At 39.2% G+C, this 22,090-nt stretch overlaps 2 protein-coding genes across 2 annotated transcripts; one reads left to right on the plus strand and one right to left on the minus strand.

Moving 5' to 3' along the window:
- Positions 1–816: 816 nt before the first annotated feature.
- LOC139718110 (cadherin EGF LAG seven-pass G-type receptor 2-like) lies at positions 817–1,698 on the minus strand. The gene has a single exon (XM_071629595.1). It carries the CDS (start codon positions 1,696–1,698, stop codon positions 817–819), a length of 882 nt encoding a protein of 293 aa, XP_071485696.1.
- Positions 1,699–2,467: 769 nt separating this feature from the next.
- On the plus strand, positions 2,468–21,884 carry LOC139718111 (cadherin EGF LAG seven-pass G-type receptor 3-like). The gene is given in 15 exon segments (XM_071629596.1): positions 2,468–3,227; positions 5,574–6,127; positions 6,129–6,339; positions 6,718–7,338; positions 10,039–10,210; positions 10,616–10,820; positions 11,127–11,236; positions 13,295–13,590; positions 14,611–14,774; positions 16,389–16,535; positions 17,003–17,113; positions 17,784–17,943; positions 18,643–18,902; positions 19,562–19,745; positions 21,106–21,884. Coding segments are annotated over 15 exon segments (4,143 nt in total). The 3' UTR covers positions 21,294–21,884.
- Positions 21,885–22,090: the final 206 nt, after the last annotated feature.

The raw sequence follows: 22,090 nt of genomic DNA on the forward strand, positions 1-22,090 counted from the left end.
AAAATAATACATATATTTCACAGCAAATCTAAATCTTTAAATATAGGTGGAGGAGACCGTTATCAATAAGCGAATCGCTTGACTTGGACAACGGCCTAAAAAATAATTAAGTAACGTACAGAATTTGGTGACCACGCAACTTTGTTTTGTTGGGGTTGTTTTTAATGTATGTATATTGACTGGAGGAACTCACAATCTTCAAGCTTCATTTTTTAGTGGGTCCCAATCTCACTCCAAAACTTATAGTTATCAATCACTGAAATAATGTCTCACTTCTTAATTCTCATCAAATGTATGATATACCCTGCTATCCTATCATACTCATTTTTTATTTTTTTCCCTTTTTATTAACATTGTACGTTTGTGCTATTTATTATGTTGCAGATGGAGAAAAATAAATCTGAACTTGAACTTTAATTGCTGCTCATCGTGCACCTTCGGTTGATTTTGAGTTCCTCTCTATAACATTATCTGAATTCACTTACGCGTTGTGTAAGAAAATTACTATCAAACATACTCTGCTTTTTTTCACATCTCTTGTCTGTTCCGGAAATTTCGTATACCATCACTCTTCTACCACGCAACACATACTGCACTTGTTTGGTCGCTTCCCTGTTAATGGGAATGTATTGTTTTTAAACACATGCACGTTCTTCGTGGACCTGTATCATTTGTATTTTTGTTTGCCAAGGTGAAGTAAAACAAGGAATAGTTCGAATGTTCTCAATGACTTTTGACGAGTTTTATAGGAATTAGATATCACACACTGTTATGGTCTTGTTACTACGTAAACCTTGATGGACCGCTTGAATGAATTTAAATGCAGACAAACAACACAAACTTACCCGCATCAACATCCAAAGCAGTTATTGTCATGAAACTGGAGGAAATAAGGCTGTTTTCTTCAATTTCTCCTTCATAATGTGATGAAGCAAAAACAGGCGGGTTATCGTTTATGTCTTGAATGAAAATTTGAATGATTGCCCTGGACTGCTGGGGGATATCTCCATGGTCACTGGCAGTCACAGTTAATGTATAGTGGGACACTGTTTCACGGTCTAGCTGCAAGCGGGTGTGTACCTCTCCTGAATTTTCATTGATTTCAAACTCAGGTACATCATCCATGCTGTAGCTTATTTCAGCGTTGGAACCCGCATCACCATCGGAGGCCGAAACTTGAACAACAACATTGCCAATGGGAACAGATTCACTAACGAACGCACTGTAAGTCGAGTTTTGGAAAATAGGTGCGTCATTCCTTGTATCTGTAATCTGACTCGTTATATTTACAGGGATGGGCTGCTCAAATATGGGGGTGTGGTCATTGCGATCGTCAACATAAACGGTCAGGTGGGTGGTGGTAGCTTTTGGTGGTGTGCCGTGGTCAGTCGCAGTGAGACGAAATGTGTGGGATTCTATCGTTTCTCTGTCGAGAGCCATTGTCGTCATTATCAGACCTGTGTCTGGATTGATGTCAAACATGGCTCCACTCCGAGCATCCGATTGAGCCGTCATGCTGTAGGTGAGTCGGCCGTTGTCACCATCATCATTGTCGGTTGCCGTGATCGTTGTCACGATATATCCAGGATCCTCATTTTCAGGAACTCTCCGTACATACAACATGCTGTCAAACGAGGGGTTGGTATTTTGGACCTGTCGTCTGTATCGGTCCGAAACAAGTTTACTATGACCAGACATCTCCCAAAGTGGCCTCACTCTTGTTTGACTTGTACTTTGTCTAAAATGTCCCACATGGACATTGAAGGTGGCAAAACTTTCGCCGTGTAGAATGGTAGCAACTACCACCAAACCGAACAGGAACAACATCACGACCCCTGTTGGAATCTCCCAAACACTAAAAATCAGTTTGTGTAATAAACACAGTATTAGTTGCCTGCAACAAATGTCGCACAATTAGAATGATTGAAACAATTATGATGGTACCTTGTTTTCATACTAAACATGCACACACTAGATAAAATCAGAAAGAGATTGTGGAGAGAGCGATTGGTTATTTTCTGCGAGGAGAGGTAATCTGAGAGGTAGGCTCCGCCCACAAAGTTCTTCCAAACTCGCCCATTGGCTCAAATCAAGCCTGAAGTTTGTAAGAGACGGTTGTACGCTCCCCGGTGATTTGTCAGTGTCACGTTCTCTTGGTGCGCCCCCATGGAGTCGTACGCAGAGCAGACCGGCGGAGGAAAGAGACTTTCTCCTACCAGATACAGCTTGCACTTGCATCACCTGTGACGAGTTTTAAAGCGGAATTTCGTGATAGCAGGCTGCTCAAAAGCCTTGGAAGACGAAACGCATTGCTTTCAATTCCAGTTTGAAGAACTGACTTACTTTGTCGGAACATTTCGATCAGCGAGATGACCAAATCATAATATTATGTGACGCTTGCTGGAGGCCACGGATGCTGCCGAACATCAACTAAAGTCAAGTGGAAGAAAATTTATCGGGAGCCGTGATGTCGTATCTGTTCTCTTTGTTGGTGGTTGCTGCCATTTTGCATGGCGAAGTTTTTGCAGCCTTTAACGTTAATGCGGCAGAGTTTAGACAGAGTATAATTAGAAGTCAGAAGAGGAAAATCTTGTCCGATAAACTTGTTTCTCATCGATACAGACGACAGGTTCAAAATACCAATCCTTCGTTTGACAGCACGATCTATGTACGAAGAGTTCCTGAAAATGAGGATCCTGGGTATGTTGTGACAACGATGACGGCAACCGACAATGATCATGGCGACAACGGGCGGCTCACCTACAGCATGACGGCTCAATCGGATGCTCGGAGTGGAGCCATGTTTGACATCAATCCAGACACAGGTCTGATAGTGACAACAGTTGCTCTCGACAGAGAAACGATAGAGTCTCATACATTTCGTGTCACTGCAACTGACCACGGCACACCACCAAAATCTGAAACCACCAACCTGACCATTCATGTGGACGATCGCAATGACCACAACCCCATATTTGAGCAGCCCATCCCTGTAAATATAACGAGTCAGGTTACAGATACAAGGAGTGACGCACCTATTTTCCAAAACTCGACTTACAGTGTGTCCGTCAGTGAATCTGTTCCCATTGGTCATGTTATTGTTCAAGTTTCAGTCTCTGGTGGTGATGCAGGATCCAATGCTGAAATAAGCTTCAGCATGGATGATGTACCGGAGTTTGAAATCAATGAACATTCAGGAGAAGTACACACCCGTTTGCAGCTGGACCGTGAAACAGTGTCTCAATATGTATTAACTGTAACTGCCACTTACCATGGAGATATCCCCCAGCAGTCCAGCGCAAGCCTTCAAATTTCCATTGAAGATATCAATGATAATCCACCTATCTTTCCTACATCGCATTATGAAGGAGAAATTGAAGAGAACTGCCCTCTTTACTCCTCTGTGCTGACAATAACTGCTTTGGATGCTGATGCAGGCAAATTTCTGTTGTTTGTATAAGATTTTTACAATAATTTGGATTTTGACCCAGAAGATTGATTCCCATCGCTTTAAAGGCAGCTTTGTCGTATTTCTTGTTTGTTTGTTTGTTTGTTATTGTTTTTTCAAAAAAGAAAAAGTTCTCTTTTTTATGTACAGGTATGGAGTGGGGAAGACACATCATAGATAAAATAATGATACCAAACTTTTTATTTGGCAATAAAAATGACCCATTTTTCAATGCCGTGATATTGGCATGCACATACAACATACAGACTGAAATAAAAAGGAAGCTAGTCATATGTGGATTTACTTAACATGAAACAATACTCCAGTATCTTTTTCAGATGTAATTCTCTACAAATATATATACTCTGCAGTGAATATATATATGTATATATATATATATATATATATATATATATATATATATATATAAAACACTGAAATTGTTTAGGAGTGCTTCAAAAAGCTAAAAGATGCACTTTACTCCTGGTGTCCACCCTACTTTTAGTGACACAATTCATGATACACTGAGGAGTTGGATTAATGCTTTACAGATGAGATTGAAGATCAAATATAGCTTTGAAGAATTCTGTGCATAATGACAGCACACAAGAGAGTACCCCAAACAGTAGAAATTTAACAGTGCTGCTGAACACTGAAAATTTTGAATGTGCGTGTGTGTGTTCATAGCAATGCATGAAGATGCTACTACAGTACGTATCAAAATAAACGCAACAAGATTTGATTTAAAAATTGTGAAGATTGTGTTTACACCAAAGTGAGTAGCAACATCTTAAAACCACATATCTCCTCTTTCCAATGATATCTTATTCATTCGTACACGGTCATGGATGGCTGAGTAATCATTCTTTTTGGACAAAGAGTCAAATTGGACTTGGGACCAAGTTTAGGCACTGCAAGAATCAGTGCACCTTATTAGAAATTAACTAAACAAACGGAATAATGAAATTAATTTTAATGACATTAATGATCACAATTAATGAAATTAATGAAATTAATGATCGAAACTTACCATTGTCTTCTTTCGGATACTAGTATCTCTTTTTAACATTACATCCCATGCCCCTCAACATGGCCACCATTTCTTTCCACACAAAGATTAGCTCTTTTCTCCATCTCACGCACAGCCCTGGGAATCATTTGGGCTTGGTGGCGTAGAGCTTCAAACTCATCAGTGATTCTTTGTCTCAGAGTTGCAATGTCAGGTGGAGGGGTAATGAACACTTTGCTCTTGAGATAACCCAAAAGAAAAAAGTCACAAGTAAGATCCGGAGATCGTGGTGGCCACTCCACATCATGATACAAGGCAATCACCCGATTTCCAAATACCTCAGCCAATCTGTTTCTTACTGCAACTAGTCGATCGGCTGGTGCGCCATCCTGTGCCCGCCATATAGGCATCTGAACACACTCCTTTGTTGCACAGGAAAATTTTCCATTAATTCAGGTATCACATTTCATTTAAAATTTGTAAGTATCCATTTCCGTTCATGTTGTTTTCAAAGAAGAAGGGCCCTAGGAGCAAACCGTTCCACAAAATCCAGAACAGACATTCAGCTTTTCTCTACGAAAATCGACGTCATAGTTGAATGCAGAAACTGAAACTTGGTCCCAAGTCCAATTTGACCCACTGTCCAAAAAGAATGATTACTCAGCCATCCATGACCGAGTAAGAATAAATAAGATATCATTGGAAAGAGGAGATATGTGGCTTTAAGATGTTGCTACTCGCTTTGTTGTAAAGTTAACACAATCTTCACAAATTTGAAATTAAATCTTGTTGCGTTTTTTTTTAAATACGCACTGTATATGTTGTTACCTAGTATACACAATGCACTGAATGCTTCACCTTATGCTCATTTAATGACCGTGCACTATTCTATATAGGCCTACCTGCAAAAACTGAAGACTTCTGTTTTAGTTTAATGACATATTCATCTCTTGACTGTCCATGATATTACAAGGAAATGATTATTATAAGAACTACAGGTAATATAGAACTCAGTTTTGGGTAAAAAGAAGAGAAATCTGTAATAATGATGGATTTTTATTCAATCTAAAGCAGTTCTAGTCTCTTCTCTTATTACTATTTTTTTTTTTTTTGCAGGATCAAATGGTGAAGTAAGGTATACTTTTGAAGGAGGCTCTGATGCAGATGGGCGGTTCATCATAGATGAGATGTCGGGCACTGTTCGTGTCGCCTTATTGCTGGACCGCGAGTCAGGGGCTGAGTATGAGTTGGTGGCATATGCTTATGACCAAGGTATTCCTTCATTGAGAACGGCAGTGCAAATCACTGTGGAAATCCTCGACGTCAATGACAATCCACCATCATTTACCCGGAAGGAGTACTTCTTCACAGTCAAGGAGAATCGTGTTCCAGGGGAATGGGTGGGTGAAGTGACTGCCCTTGATCCGGATTCCCTAGATAATGGCCATATCAGGTACACCATCTTGGATGAAGATCTTTTCCCTTTTGAGGTACATTATGCGTCCGGGATGATCACTACACTGGATATACTTGACTATGAATCTCGCAGAGAGTATGAGCTTGTCATTCGCGCTATCAATGTACCATATTTTGCTGATGTGATCGTTCACATCGGTGTGACGGATTACAATGATAATATGCCTATTCTGTATGACTTTATGATTTTTTTTGAATAGCTATGAAGGTATCTTTTATGAAGGTGATGTCGGAAAGGTGCCTGCAACAGATCCTGACATTTCAGATGTGCTGTGGTACTCTATTATACGCGGAAACGACAACTATCATCTAATCTTGAATGAATCGACAGGTGGAATAAGGCTTAACCCGTATCTCCGCAGACGACTCCTACCTCAGACTATTGAATTCATAGTACAAGCATCTGGTGAGGACTATCTTTAAACTGACTTTTTTGTGTTACTGAAAGTCTATGTTTAGCTGATCACTATATTCCAGATTTTCTCTAAACAGGGCACTTCTATGATATGATAATTGCATGATATATATCCATTAGATTCATACTGACAACCAATGTAGAAAAAAATAAAGCTCACATATGTTTTTCTTTGAAAACAAGATTTTGCCCATGGTTCTGTCTTAGTTCATACAATACCATTATGCAGATGTGCTATTTAACTTCCACTACTGAATCAGAGAATGCAGAAAATATTGGAAAAACTTCAGTAACACCAATAGGCTTTGACGCTCTTTTACAGTATTGAAAATGTTATCTCCATTTCATCTTTTCTTCGTTCATTTATAGACGGATTAAATGTAGTGGCAGCACTTGGCAAGTTCCACGTGTTCATAGTGACTGCTGACATGCTTGCCAACAGTGTGACGGTTCGCATGGAGGGCATTCACTCCAGCGAGTTCCTGTCCTCAAAGTTGGTCCGCTTCACGGAAACCATGGAGAGGATCATCCCCACACACCGGGACTTCATCCACATCTTCAGCATCCAGACAGAAGGTCCCGGACTCCTGAGCATCACCTTTGCGGCGCAGCGCCCCGACGGCACTTTCTTCACCTCTCAGCACCTCCAAGAAAGGATATACGTCAAACGAAGCCAGCTCTCCTCGGCGCTTGGTGCCACCGTTCTGCCGTTCAGTGACGACCTCTGTCTGCAGGAGATATGCAGTGGCTTCCACCAGTGCGTGGCAACGGTCAGCTCCTGGACTCCAGGTGAGGTCATTGCCACTGCAACGGTGATCTTCCACTCCGTCCATCCCGAGATCCACTACAGCTGTGTCTGTCCTCCAGGGTATACAGGAAACTACTGCCTCACAGAGGTTAACTTCTGCTACTCGAGCCCTTGCGCCAATGGAGGTACCTGTGTCCAGAAAGAGCAGGGGTACACTTGCTTGTGCCAAGATGGATTTACAGGTAGGCTACAGAATATATGCATACTAAAAATGTGTGCCATTCATTAGGAAGTCTTTTATTGTGTGTGTGTGTGGAGGGTGAGGGGGTTGGAAGTGGGAAGCGAAGATGAGAGAATAGAAAAATTTGAATGGAAAATTAAAAAGAAATGTATTGTAAAGCATTACATTTTCAAGACCATGATTCAGGCCTCTTTCTGGAGAGTTCTTTATTATGTCCCATGAGGTACATAATTATAATGTACAAACATTGACCATTGTTGAAGTTTTGCAATGTCTACGAGGTGTCTAAAATGGAATTTGATTTATAGATGTCTTCACATACTTGAGTATGTATTTCAGTCACTGAAGATTTTCCAAGGATAAAGGCACTCGATGGGATCCAAACCAGGGCTGGCGGAGCGTTTTCAAAAGGTGGGGGCCACTTCCGGGTTTCATGAGCTAACAAAAAAAAAAAAAAGCCTTCAGCGCAACTTCTGGTGGCACTTCTAGGTTTCTTCGGCTGAGAAGCCACAACAACAACAGCAACAACAACAACAACAAAAAAAAAGGTCTTCAACCCCCCTCCCCCCCAAAAAAAATAACCTTACTGCGCTCACACTTCAAGGTCTATATTTATTTTTTGAGTGCCACTTATGCACTTCCGGGGTAAAAAAAGTGGGGGTGGGGGAGGGCCCAAAGTGGTGACACCTTATGTATTCCTTTGTATGGTGCAAAGGGGCCTAAGCGCCCCCCCCCCCGGCATCCCCGGTTTCGCCGGCCATGCAAACTTGGGACCTGTAATTGAAAAGTCAGGAGTCTCATCAACTATGCTGCAGTGCCCCCACAAAATTTATTCACAAATATTAGATGGACTCCTCATATATTGTGTTATCACAAACACACTCGCACACACGCACACATTTCTAAAATTTGCCTTTGCCATCTGTAACAAATGGTACATTTCATATGATAATGGTGGATGATTATTTTTTTGTTGCAAGTGAGTAATGGGAGTGAGTATATTATGTTGTAGATTTTGATCTCATTTGGTAGATTCAACTGAGTTACCATACATCTAGTAACATGCTAACTGATTTCAGACTCATTGATGAGGATGCAATTGTATCTCTGATGCTGTGAATCAGGCAAAGTATATCAAGTGAAGTATCCAAACAGCAATATATCAGATTCATATCAACTATTTCCAGAGACCTACTCTTGACTGAATTGAGAGGTCTGCTGGTGTTGCTCAGCTTCAGTCAATGGATACTGCAAAGATTTGATGGTACAGAGACGTGATTATGTTACATATGGGTCAGTTAAACAGAAGCTGCAATATGAACAAATCAAATTTCTGTTTTCTGTTTCTTGAAGTGGCACATCTTATTTGTTCTAAGTCTCTCTTATAACTACTCATCACTTGGACTGCTGGTAGCAGCTCCTCTTGAAAATCACTCCACCGCCTACACCTGCCTTGGTGTACGTGCGCTTGTGTGAGTGCGTGGAAATGTTCGTGTTTCTCCATCTGGTTTTTATCACTCTTGTATTATGCTACCCTGCAAATTAATCTTAGATATAAAAACAACATTACAAATTCTGTTTGAACCCATGCCAAATGTTAAAATTCACTGTTTCCTTCAGAGAGCAGAGTTTGAAACCTCTAGGGTTCTTCAGGGTTTAACAGCTCTTCACTGCACTGAAAATGTGAGGGTAGGATGATATTTTGACCGATTTACCGGTACTATAGAGTGCCACCTTGAATCGAGAAGGTCAGAATGAAGTGGCATCTTTTGTGAAGTTGATCTTATTTCAGTGAGCTTGCAAGTTTTCCTGTGCAAATGATGATATCTGGGACCAGTTGAGATTATGAGAGTGCACTGTACACCATAGTGAAATGATTATGCTTATGTGTGTTTATTTCTTGTCACACTTTATGCTTATCTTTTTCATCTGCCTTTTGCCATATATTAGTTTGGTTCCCTTTAACATCCCTGAATTGTTTTTGTATGTACTGATTCTATTCTTATGTGCTGACAACAACAGTGTCCTGTGTACAACAAGTGTGTTCAGGATCTTGAAGGAATTCAAACTAAGTTTCCCCATAATTAGTGACATTTTGATGATGTGATTTTGTGATGATGGAATTTTGTCACATATCATCTTGCTATCTCGAATCAGCTCCTCAGAATTTCATTACATATGTGATATATCTGGATTCAGTGTATATGTAGAGAAACTGAGATTATATGGAACTGATTCATTCATTAAGTTTGCACAAGATCAAAAAGACATCTATACCAAAATGTGCCAATTTGAGATAGAAAAAGGAACTGCAACAATGTGTTGCTGATTTAAAGGACACGTAGGAACTTCATTGTCTTCTGAAATATATCGACTTGTTAAGAATTAGCTGCAAATCAAGCATGTAGGGTCTTTTGAAAAATCTGCATAAATTCATCATGAATAAAAAAAAAACCAACAACAACTTTGTTCTTCTAAAGGTTTCATTAATCCAAAACAAAGTAAGGTTCGTAATTCTGAATGTCTGTTAGTACGCACCTTTTTAAAATTTTCAGATTAATAAACCTTCAAAATATCAAACTTTTGAAATAATGAATCTGTTTTCATTTTTGGATTAACCAATCTTTGGAATTATCAACACCATACCAAGTATTAGCCCTCAATTTGTTATGACTTTGTTGTTGTTGTTGAAATGATTCAGGTGTAAACTGTGAGACAGAAAACTACTTTGGTGGAGAGTTTGATTGGATCTGCCATGACCTTGACCTCTCTGATGGACCCTACTGCAAGATGAGAACACGGAGCTTCATGGGGGATTCACTTATGATGTTCCCCTCCCTAACTCAGAGAGTGAGGTTCCAACTGTCCGTAAGGTTAGAATTGGATTGCCTTTTCCATGAGTATTTCAGTTTTCATACAATTAGATATCTTGTGTGTATGTACCACACAATGATAGCATAGAACTCTGTGTGCACATAATCATAAGTGGTGGTAAAAGTAGGGAAGATAGTTTTTTATGGAGCAATTGCACAGCACACCACACATCCCCCCAAATTACGACGATACAAGTCATTGATGGACTTTACTGGAAAGGAAGATGAAGAAGGAGAAGAGAGGTTGTTAAGTTAAACATATTCATATGCACACATGTATTCATGTGTGTGCATATATATCTTATATAAAGGGTTGGTGAATGTTAGTGAAGGGGGAAAGAAGTCAGAGTTCACTTTCTGCGGTCTGAAACTGAATCATAGTGAGTGATTCATTCTCCTGTTAAGCTTTGCCACCCGCAAGCCGAGTGGAATGATCTTCTATAATGGATGCTACAACCAGCAGCATGACTTCATCGCCCTTGAGATCGTCGACGATCAGGTGCAGTTCTCCTTCTCGACAGGAAGTGATGTCACCACGGTAACGGCCAGCAGAGTGGGAGGAGTCAGTGACGAGCAGTGGCACACGGTTGTCATCGAATACTATTTGATGGTAGGTACCATGGTACTATTTGATGGTTGGTGTGTTCAGTCAATTTTTATATGTGCAACAATTTAATCGTGAATTGCGTCCTCGGTGATTCCTGTCACCCGTGTACTTTCTGTTTAGTCCACAGTTGAAGAATTTTCCTTCCCTTAGAATACTACCCTACCACAATGACTACATTATATTTGTAGTAAATTTTTTTTTTGTCACTATCGCAGAGATTGTGGAATTGAAATTCTACATTATGTTACATTTCTGGAATATATGTAATCTTTATTAAGTGTGTATATTTATTGTTATTGATACTAACAGACTGCTACCATTATTCTGGATGAATGCGACGCGGCCATTGCTCTCGCATATGACGGTGATCACCCTGACTACAGCTGTGCTGCCTCAGCAACTGGGAGTGGGGAGTACAGGTAATGGTGGTGGGGGGGGGGGGGGAGGTATGCATAAAATAATGTGCTACTTCTGATCTGACATCAACTGTGTTTGTTTGTTTGTTTGTTTGTTTGTTTGATTGTTTGTTCACTTCCATCTGAGAAGATGGCTGGATAGCCCATATTCAGCTATGCTAAACTGGTCTTCCATGGGGTCCAGTTGGATGTGAGGTGGGACCACTTCACTGGGTTAAACACCCTGCTCTTTGCGATGAATGAATAAAGCGGGATCTTTTACGTGCATGAGCTGTGACTCTCTCATACACGGTACCTCCGTTTTATGTCCTATCCGAGGGACAGAGTGTTTTGCCTCTTGCTAGAGGGGACGGTATGTTTACACACAACATTGCTCAGTCCAGACTTGGGTTTGAACCCGGGTCCTTAGGATCGTGAGGCAGACGTGCTACCGACTGAACCAACTCACCGCCCTGCGTATGTGTCATGTTCTTTAAATGAAAATGACACATGTTCTCTAAATGACAGATTTCTGTCAATTTGCTACATTTTTGTCAGTAGCAAAGCATAGCCCAGTGTGTAGAATGTGTAGAGCAATTACTTCCACAAGGCAGACCGCAGTATGGGTATGCATAGGGTTAAATCTGAGATGTATTCATAACCTAATAAAGTAGGATAAAAAATGGTAAAATGAGAAAGTATTTTTGTCTCATACTGATTCATAATGTGGCTTGCAAGGATGTATATTACAATTGACACTAAGCTCCACAGTTTAGACCCTTGTAAAAGTAGTTTGCTTTTGGTTTGGGTTATTGTTTAATTTCAAACAAGAACAAACTTATACACAACATGACATACTTGGATACATATCCAAAGTGCAGTATCAGATACAGAGTATACTGATAGTGAACATTTTAGCATTATTGTTTGCAGTGATGGTATTTGAATCGATGTGCATGAATAAAAGGTGAAATAATAGCTTTACAAGAGTTGCTACACACTGTACATCTCAGTGTTATTTGAAATTTACTTCTTGTTTCATGAACCCCACTGTATACTTTGCCAAGTTTGACTATCTCATTTTACATTAATAACGTAATACCTATGTGCTTTTGAATACTGATAGTGAACATTTTAGCATTATTGTTTGCAGTGATGGTATTTGAATCGATGTGCATGAATAAAAGGTGAAATAATAGCTTTACAAGAGTTGCTACACACTGTACATCTCAGTGTTATTTGAAATTTACTTCTTGTTTCATGAACCCCACTGTATACTTTGCCAAGTTTGACTATCTCATTTTACATTAATAACGTAATACCTATGTGCTTTTGAATACTGATAGTGAACATTTTAGCATTATTGTTTGCAGTGATGGTATTTGAATCGATGTGCATGAATAAAAGGTGAAATAATAGCTTTACAAGAGTTGCTACACACTGTACATCTCAGTGTTATTTGAAATTTACTTCTTGTTTCATGAACCCCACTGTATACTTTGCCAAGTTTGACTATCTCATTTTACATTAATAACGTAATACCTATGTGCTTTTGTGGTTTGAATTTGTTGATTTCATTCAGAATTAGTCCCTGTTAATGTCAAGACGCCCTCATGCTCTTTTTAGAGAGTGATAAATTCTAATCAGGATGAAAACATTCTATATGTTTTCATTTTCACTTAAGTCAATTAAATAGAGATAGGTGGTCAATTCATTTGTGATGTTAAACACAAAAAATTAGATTTCTACATGGTTATTCTTTTGAAAAACACCATTCAAATTCATTTTTCAAGTCTATTCATTTTATTTATCAGAAGAATGTAATCTAACAAAATGTTTGCATTTCATATACACATCAGAACATAGTGTAAATATAACAAAGCATGTAACAAAAATACAAAAAGATGATACCAGATTGAGAAATACAATTCCCTTTCTTTCAAGGTTAATTGACTTAAGTAGTCCTCTAATATGATTGTTTGTCTTCATTGTCAAAAAAAATGAGAGATTTTTATTTTTTATTTCTTTATCCTTTTGTGTTTGCAGGGCACTAAAACATCTTTCAATTTATTCTATCTGTAGGTTGTTGGACCTGACTGGACCATTCTTTCTGGGCAATCTTCCAGACATCTCCAACTCCAGCCGAGCTCAGGGGGAGGATTTGGACTTTGACGGTTGCATCCGGGACGTCTACATCGACAACGAGCTCCTCGATCTCGCCACCAACGTGGAGGACGTGGGCACCCAACCCGGCTGCCCGCACAAGTCCGACTTCTGCGAGTCAGACCCCTGTCACACGGGAGCCACTTGTGAGAGCGGATGGGACCGCTACACCTGTCACTGTTCCTCCCAGAGTGGAGGGGTTAATTGCCAGGAAAGTAGGTTCTGTCTGTCGGCAATTTCTCTTGTCCCTAACAATGCCTCTTTTTTGGTATTACACAATGATTAATGCTTTGCTCTCCAAAGTGTGACTTTTGATGCATCCGCCTGATGCACCAAGTGTAGCTTGTGGCACAAATGCAAGTGCAGTGCATAAAGCCAGTAAAATACATAGGATGTGATACATCGTGCTTTCTTCTATACCCATCATTGCACAGAGTTCTGACACTTCTTGGAAGACAACAAAGATGAATTAAGTCACAACTGGTATAAACAATTTATCCTGGTCTGCACAGCTTATATTCAGTGTCTGTAAAATCAGTCGGATGGTGTGGAGTTTTGCTCACAGTGCATCAAATAAAAAATAATGAACAATGTCATGCCTGGATTGTAGGTGTATTTCTGTGAGCTCACATTTGTCTGCAGGAAATCTCAAATAATGTCAGTAATTCTATTGATATCATTCTATCCATAAAGAAACAGGATCTTTAGTAGATAAATGTTTTTAAAAAAGATCTGATTGCAAGAACTTATCTCAAATATGATATGTAGAACATTCTTTGGAAAGATGCAGCATTAATTTATGCCATTTTTTCCAGAAGATTCCATTTGGTGGCAGTATTAGAGCATTTGTCAACTTTGACCTAAAACTACCACTGAGTGAAGCGATCTGGAGTGAAAGTGGTCAGCAGAATTATTCTCATGTCATTGTCTTTGCATTTAATCATATTTTTCTCTTTATCTGTACAAAACAGGAAATGCAAACATATTGGTCATGAATTGCGTATATCACTGTGACTAGAAATTTTAAACCTTTACATATATTTTTTTTTTGATACCATGTGCAGTCTTGTTTTTTCCTTCTTCTTTCCCACTCCTTATTCTACTTCCTTTATCCCTTCCTCTTTTCCTTCTTCATCTTTCTCATTTTCATCTGTCTTATATGAGTAAAAATATGTTATATATTGCAATTGTATGATCTTACGATGAGTAGTATTGTTTTTTTTTCCATGTTGAAGCCATGTTAGATCCTGTTCATGTCAAAAATGATGGCTACATGACCTTTGACACCAATGAGACAATCACCCTATCGTGGACCAATCACATCGCTTTCCGCACCAGGGACCCCAGTGGAGTCTTGATGTTTCTTGAGTTGACAAATGATGCCAACATTCGAATTGAGGTTTGTTTTGGGAGACACACAAATGAAATATCCAAACACATCTTTTATACTATGTCTGTCTTAGGACATTCAACGTAATGCAATGCAATTGCACAATGCAATAGCTTATAAATACGAGTCTACACTCCTTCCTAGGTAGCTGTATCTCATAGATTCTTCTTTTTTTATCTGCAAAGGTAGTGTGGGTTATTTTTTTTTCTCTCTCTCTGATGTGGTAGATCATGGATGGTGTGACATCCTGTAAGCCTGTAAAATGCCTTCTTCTCCTGTTTGTGGGACATTTTAAGAGTTTTATTGCAAAATGAGCTAACTCCATTCTCGTTAAGTTGAGACATTTGTGATTAAAGCTGCTAAAAAACAAAGAAAATAATAAAGTACAGGATATATTTAATCATGACTTCCAAGATATTCCTTGTTATGTCACAAGTGAAGTGTTACTGGAAAGGATTAATTTTGCTCGATCTGATGATGGACTTACATGTACTTTAAAATGTTTAGAAATGGTGCCTAGCTCATTTGCGATAAAAGTCTTAATTTATTGAACATGTGATAAGAGCAGCAAATGGTAGTTCTCGATATACAGCAGAAAGAAAGAACTGAATATCTAACGAACTGTTCACAGACTATCAGAAATATAGAACATAGAAGATTTGCATCTTCAAAGAGTTTCCAATCACTCTGACAGGCCACGTAGCAGGACGGTGCACCTTGCAGTCTAGGCTGAAAGACACAAAACATTTCTCTATTGAGATCTCAAACCCTTGTATACTTGATTGTTTTTGCTTCCATCTAGTATTGAGCTCACTCTTGCACACCTGTCTAAGTCTTATGGTCTAATTAGGGTGCATTAAATGGATATCATTATTTTTTTGTGGTATACATTATAGAATGTGTCTTCTTCCTCGTATCAGTTAGAATGGAAATACTGTGGGAAGATCTTTGTGGTTCAAAAGTCTTCATCAGGTGGTATATTGCCAAGTTGGAGCCAATTAACTTTATTGAATTTGGCAGAGTAACAAGTAGTGAATGTAAGTTTACCCGCGGAAGACGAGTCCCGCGTATACTCAGGCAGGTGTCTATAGGAAATGTGTGTTGTAGCAAAATTGGCCTATTCTCAACGGGTTAATGAAGCATGATAAAATTGTATATCTTATGTGCAGAGACCCCAACTCTCCTGCTTTCGACGGGAGATCTCCCGCCGAAAGCCCAGTTTTGCAAAATCTCCCGTTCTCCTGCTTGAGTTTTAATTTCTCCCGCCCTGGCTCTGTGTCTCCCACTTGAAATGATTTCTTACTTAATTTCATCGTACGTTGAAAAATGAGCCGTAGATAACACAAGAGAGCATCTAGAATCCTAGAGTTTCCAGGGTCCGCTAAGGGCCCTGGATCCCTGCTGCAAGGAATTTCGCACTTCGCGCTCGTGATGTGCGAGAAGCGCACATCAACTTTGAGTCTCCCGTTTGCTAGGGGTTTCAGGAGGGAGAATCTCCAGATTAGAAGGTGCTTGGGGTTGGAGTCTCTGTATGTGTGTTGAGACACACCCTGCGTGTGTAAGCAAAAGGCTAAATTCAACATGTTGTTCCTAAAGAGTCTCATTGTTTGGCCCCCCCTGCAGTTGGTCGATGGCTACATCCACTACGTCACCAGCTCAGTCAGTGTCCAGCTTGACCAGCGACCAGTCAGTGACGGGGAGTGGCATGACTTCTTGGCAGAGTGGGAGAATAACACAGTGATTCTCTCAGTGGATTTTGATTGGGACCTGGTGAGTGTCCATGAGGAGACACTTTCAGCTAAGCTTTGTACTTGTTTAACAGAATTTTAGAATTGAAAAGTCGTCCATTTAGTAATAGCACATACTCTCCAACATTCTTGAAAAGAATGTTGGTAAAGGTAAAATAACAGTTATTGTTTAGATGAACACATGTTGCACATTGAGGCTGACTTCAGTGTATGAAATGAAATAAGACAACTTATACATGTAGAACAGTGAGCTCCATATATCTATAAAAAATGATAAAAAGTAAAGGCAGTTTAAAGGGTTTACATGTTTCCCAGTGTTTTCTAACAACAATTATATCTGTTAATTGTTTGTTCCTTCGGACGTGAATTAATGATGGTGCCATGGTCCTTGGTCATATCGCCATGTTTGCTATCTTATGTAGATATTAAGTCCTTATGTTCAGAGAGGTGTGTAAACTCCAGTCTAATGAACATTTCCTGTACTAACAGAGGTCTGTTCGAGCCATGGACAGCCTTGACGGAGAGAGGGTGATCAGAGTGACGCTGGGAGGGATGTTGACAGAGGGCGCTCTCACCAATGGCTTCGCTGGATGCCTAATGGTATTGTTTCTGTCATCTCACCAGTGTGTTGATGACTGTGGGATAAATTATATCTTGCTAAGTGAAATAACCGGTAGTATGAAAGTAGCATGAACATGGAGTGTGTAGATGTAGGTTTTATTGCATGACATCACAGGACCCATTGAATATTCATGATCTCCTTAGGAAGCCATAGTTCAGAGATGAAACATCTCAGATGAATAAATGTATCAACAACCAGCTCGTTATTTTCATTTCAGATTCCAATCAAGAATAGCATAAATTTGAATGTAATTGAATTGAACATTGACTTTTGCAGTTTTGTATTCCATTATCCAAGTACTTGTATTCCATTTGATCTCATTCCCTTTTGAAGTTTTAAGTTTATTACTATTTATCTTCACATTTTTATATTGCATAATACATTACAAAAGAAACATGCATGAATACATAATAAAAGGTACCAGAAAATAGCATGAATGCTAATCAAGTCTGATACTTATTACAAAGGTTATAAAAAGGTAGTATGTACAGTACAATGTATAGCTCTAGTTTGAAAATACATGAAACATGAACATATTTACAACTTTTTACATCATAATACATTTGAGTTGAAAACTCGACGTGATAATACATGTACATCTTCTTTTGATCCCCTGTGCCCCTCCATCCTACCCAACCCTACCCCTAGGGAATGTCCATCGGTGGTAGCCCCCTGGACCCTGCCGTGGGGGCAAGGACCAATGTGGAGGATGTCTGCAATGCCCCAGACTCCTGCCTGGATGCAGACTGCCCCACCCACAGCCAGTGTGTGGATCTGTGGGACCTACATGAGTGCCGTTGTGACAAAGGTGGGCTTTTCTCCCACACAGGTTCCATCTTGATCCATCCACAGTCTGTCATAATTCTCCCAAACCACTGTTATTCTATTTTTCACTGGCATTTTAAATCATTATAATGTATTATCATTGCTCTCAGCTTCCAAGGATCAGACAAAAAACAGTGGAAATTGTAATGATTGTAGTAGACTATATAAGTTAGTCTGGCAAAAGCTTTGGGCATACCTAAATATATAAAATAAAATCTAGTAAAAGCTTGGGTTCTAAATAGATCACAATAAAAGTGATGGGAAAAGCAGATAAAAAGTGACTTTTCATTCACATTCATTATTAAGTTGCCATTTTCAGCAGCTCTCTAATATATCTCTATCCAGAGTCTGTGTAATTCTGGTAAGTCTGTTTCATTCTTGTTTGAGGCAGCTGACAATATTTGTCGTTTTTGTTGTTGCTGATGAGTCTTTAGTACCGGTACTGGATAGTAATTTTTGAAGTAGCTCAGAGTGTGAGCTATACCTTGATGGGTAGGGCTTAAGTGCACACTAGGCATGTGGGATCAGTAGTGTTATGTCATATAACAACATGTATAGAGCTCATGAATAATAATGTATTGTACAGCACTGGAGAAGTTGGAGCAGCAACTCGTGATAACATTTGCGCAAACTTGATTCTTTAAATAAAACAAAATGGGGGCATTTTCAACTTCTTTTTCAGGTCATTTTGGCCCTGAATGCTTGTCAGCGTGTGAACTGGGTGCGTGCCAGCATGGCTCCACCTGTGACCTTTCTCCGGAGACAGATCTTGGCTACAGCTGCACCTGCTCGGAGCGTTTCTATGGCGACCACTGCCAGCACATGGTTGAAGAGTGCCCAGATGACTGGTGGGGATACCCGGTCTGCGGCCCCTGCGAGTGTGATGAGGACATGGGATTTGACCCCACTTGCAACAAGACCACAGGGGAATGTCACTGCCAGGTAAGGACAAGGAGACTGGGACCTGGAAGCCGGATTGTAGACTAGAATATTGGACTTTACCAAAAAGAGAACACTTTTTTATCTCTTAAAAAAAAAATCATTTGAACTACATGTTGTAGCCTGTCTAGATCGTATGATTTATATGAAATGTCTCACACATAATCATCTAAAGCCAAACAACAAAGCTGTTTTGTGACTTCTTTCTAAGTCTAAGAATTTGGTACTGTCAAATGTATGAGGTTCCATTTCTGTTTGTTATCAGGTATAAGCACAAAAGGAGTATTATGCTATTCTGGCTATTTTTCTGATTAGTATAAGATTAGAAGTGTAAAAATGTTTCTTGACAATATTTCTGAAAAGAAATGTTTCATAATTACTGTTGCTGTCCCCTAGTTCTGTAACGGTATCCTTGTATTTGATTTTTTTTTAATCATTTGCTTGTTAAGCTACAAATGACCTTTCTTGGATGTGAAGGCATTGACATACCACGAGGAAGAGAAAAGATGACTAAAAAAAATGAAACAACAATACCACTCAAACTTCCTGATTTGATATTCTACAGCAATGAATATTCCCTATGTATATTCCATTGTGAAGTCATATACCATTATTGTCAAATTTCATTGAAAGTGGTGTTGCATTTGACTCCTCCTACACAGGAACACTTCTACCGCCTTTCAGACAGTGACACCTGTTACCCCTGTGGTTGCTATGAGGTTGGATCCTCCAGTCAAGACTGTGACCAACAGACCGGTCAGTGCTCCTGCAGGAGGGGGGTTAATGGCCGGCGATGCGATGCCTGTGATGACCCCCATGCTGAAGTCACAACCAGTGGATGCGAAGGTAGTAACCTTGACCAGCTGAAACTATTTTCTTCTAGTTGATGTCCAATAAATGAACAGTGACCTTATGTTAGGATTTTTTAGAAATGTGCTTAGAGGTAACAGACATGGCTCATTAAATGATGTACACATAGGAAAACATTTTATTTTTATTTTTTGAACAGGGGTCAATTTCATGAAAGTCTTATGAGAGACTTTTGCTCACATGACACAATTATGACAGACTTCATGAAATGGATTTTACTTTTTTACATAGCTACATATGAGCAACTTCTGAGATTAATGTAAAGGCTTCTTTGTGATGACTTTATGAAACAGACCCCTGGTAGATTAAAAAGTTTGGTTTTTAATGCCATCATCATTCAGTATTATAAATTGGGCTTCAGAATCTCTGCAATCTGATTGGTCAATTGTCAAGCATTGATTTTTACTGATCCACACTGAGCCATGCGTCCGGTAAAATCCGAATGCATGGCTCAAGTCTTGTATAGTGTTATAGGTGTACCAGATGCATGATGGGGAAAATGGTTGTATTTCATGAATTTACAGGGCCCATTTTAAAACACAAATGATGCACAGGCCTATTTCGTGGATCAGTGAGAAATAGATGCTCTCGTTTAACTTTGGAACAGTCTAAAACCCACCTGCTGCACTCGTAGGTTTAAACAGTTCCAAAATTAAACTCGCGCATCCAATTCTCACCAATCCACTCTGTCCTGTGCATCATTTGTATACTATCTTTGAATTATGAGTACTTGGTGTAACTTTTGATATACATCTCGAGTAAGATGAGACATACCATCACGATTTGCTGGGTAAAAAGTTTGTATGGAAATTGTTCACATGGTAGACATCTGCCCATCTGAAAATGATTTGGGAGAATTCAGAAAGAGATATGTTTTTAGTACTTGTTTATGAGATGTTATCATACTTCACGTAACAATATCACATTCCAGGACTCTGGCTGTGAAGCTGTAGTGTCCTAAGCACATGAAAAACACAAGCACACATATGCACAAAATACCACATGAAGAATTAGGAGATAAATTTTGCTGTAAACAGGAATATATAGACCAGATATATAAAAAAGAAAGAAAGAATTGCACAATACTTGTATATGGATAATTTCTTCTGCTACCATCAGCGCAGTATAAAACATTGGGCATTGCAAGTGCATACATAAAAGAATTGCCATAAACATACGTACCACTGTAATTTTCACATAGTGTGTGTTGGTGTTTTCTTTAATGTTATCCAAATTATTGTCCTTAAAATACTAATTGTATATGTTTCACATAGATAACTGGTTCTCTCTCTCTCTCTCTCTCTCTCTCTCTCTCTCTCTCTATTTCCCTCCTCAGTTATCCATGGATTCTGTCCCAAACACTTTGATGAGGGTCTCTGGTGGCCTAGAACCCAATGGGGCGGGACAGCAACCCTAGACTGCCCACGAGGGAGCTACGGCACTGCAACGCGTTCGTGCAACTTTGAAAAAAGATGGCAGATGCCAAATCTATCGAACTGCACCTTGGAATACATGTATAGGTAGGCTATGTTTGTTGAGATGCAACAGCTTGTATGGCACCTTGCAACCACAGAGAAAAAATAGGCACTGGGATTGATCAGAAAAGTGGGTGCATAAGAAAGATTAACTACACAATGTATTTGACCATGGAAAAAGAGTTAAAAAAATCACAGCCACAGTGATGATGCTCTAATACTTAGCATTTGATAGCATTACTGTTGAATTGGGCAAGGAACATTGCCTTACCCCTTTGTGGACAACAGACCTCCTGCCTGGTTACAGTGCACTCCCGTTATAACAAAATTTTGGTTACAACAGTATAAAAATCCAGGTAGCAAAATTATCAGCTCTTATGTTTTTCATTGTGTATTTGTTCAGTTGTAACAAAATTTTGATATAACGAAAGAAAACTGCTGGTCTAGAGGACTTCGTTATAATGGGAGTCCACTGTATAATGGATGGTTTGAAAGCTTTGAGGACTATATCCTGATGCTCTTGCTCAGTAACACTAAACCATCAAAGGTGAAATGTAATTCTCAGGAGGGCTTAAACTTAATCTTCCACCATTTGGAACTTGCATGCAAAATATTGAAAGGGTGTATATCAGGAAATTTGCCAGGCTGATAAGATTTGCTGAAATAAACAATAGCTTTGGAGTATTTTGTAATCAATGTATAAAACATTTTGTCGTAGCCACGATTGGATATGCTCAGGATTTCAATCAATCAATATCAATATATATCATCTTTATTGATTTCTTTATTCATTTATTTATTTATTTTTATTTATTTATTCGTGTATTTGTTTTATGATGATTGAGA

The sequence above is a fragment of the Diadema antillarum genome, unplaced genomic scaffold (assembly GCF_040938485.1).
Source record: "Diadema antillarum isolate AM-2024a unplaced genomic scaffold, OU_Dant_1.0 scf00000089, whole genome shotgun sequence".
Taxonomy (NCBI): domain Eukaryota; kingdom Metazoa; phylum Echinodermata; class Echinoidea; order Diadematoida; family Diadematidae; genus Diadema; species Diadema antillarum.

What these genes read in the sequence shown, in the direction of transcription:
- LOC139718110 (XM_071629595.1), bottom strand. Translation starts at nt 1,698, where the DNA reads ATGTCTGGTCATAGTAAACTTGTTTCGGACCGATACAGACGACAGGTC.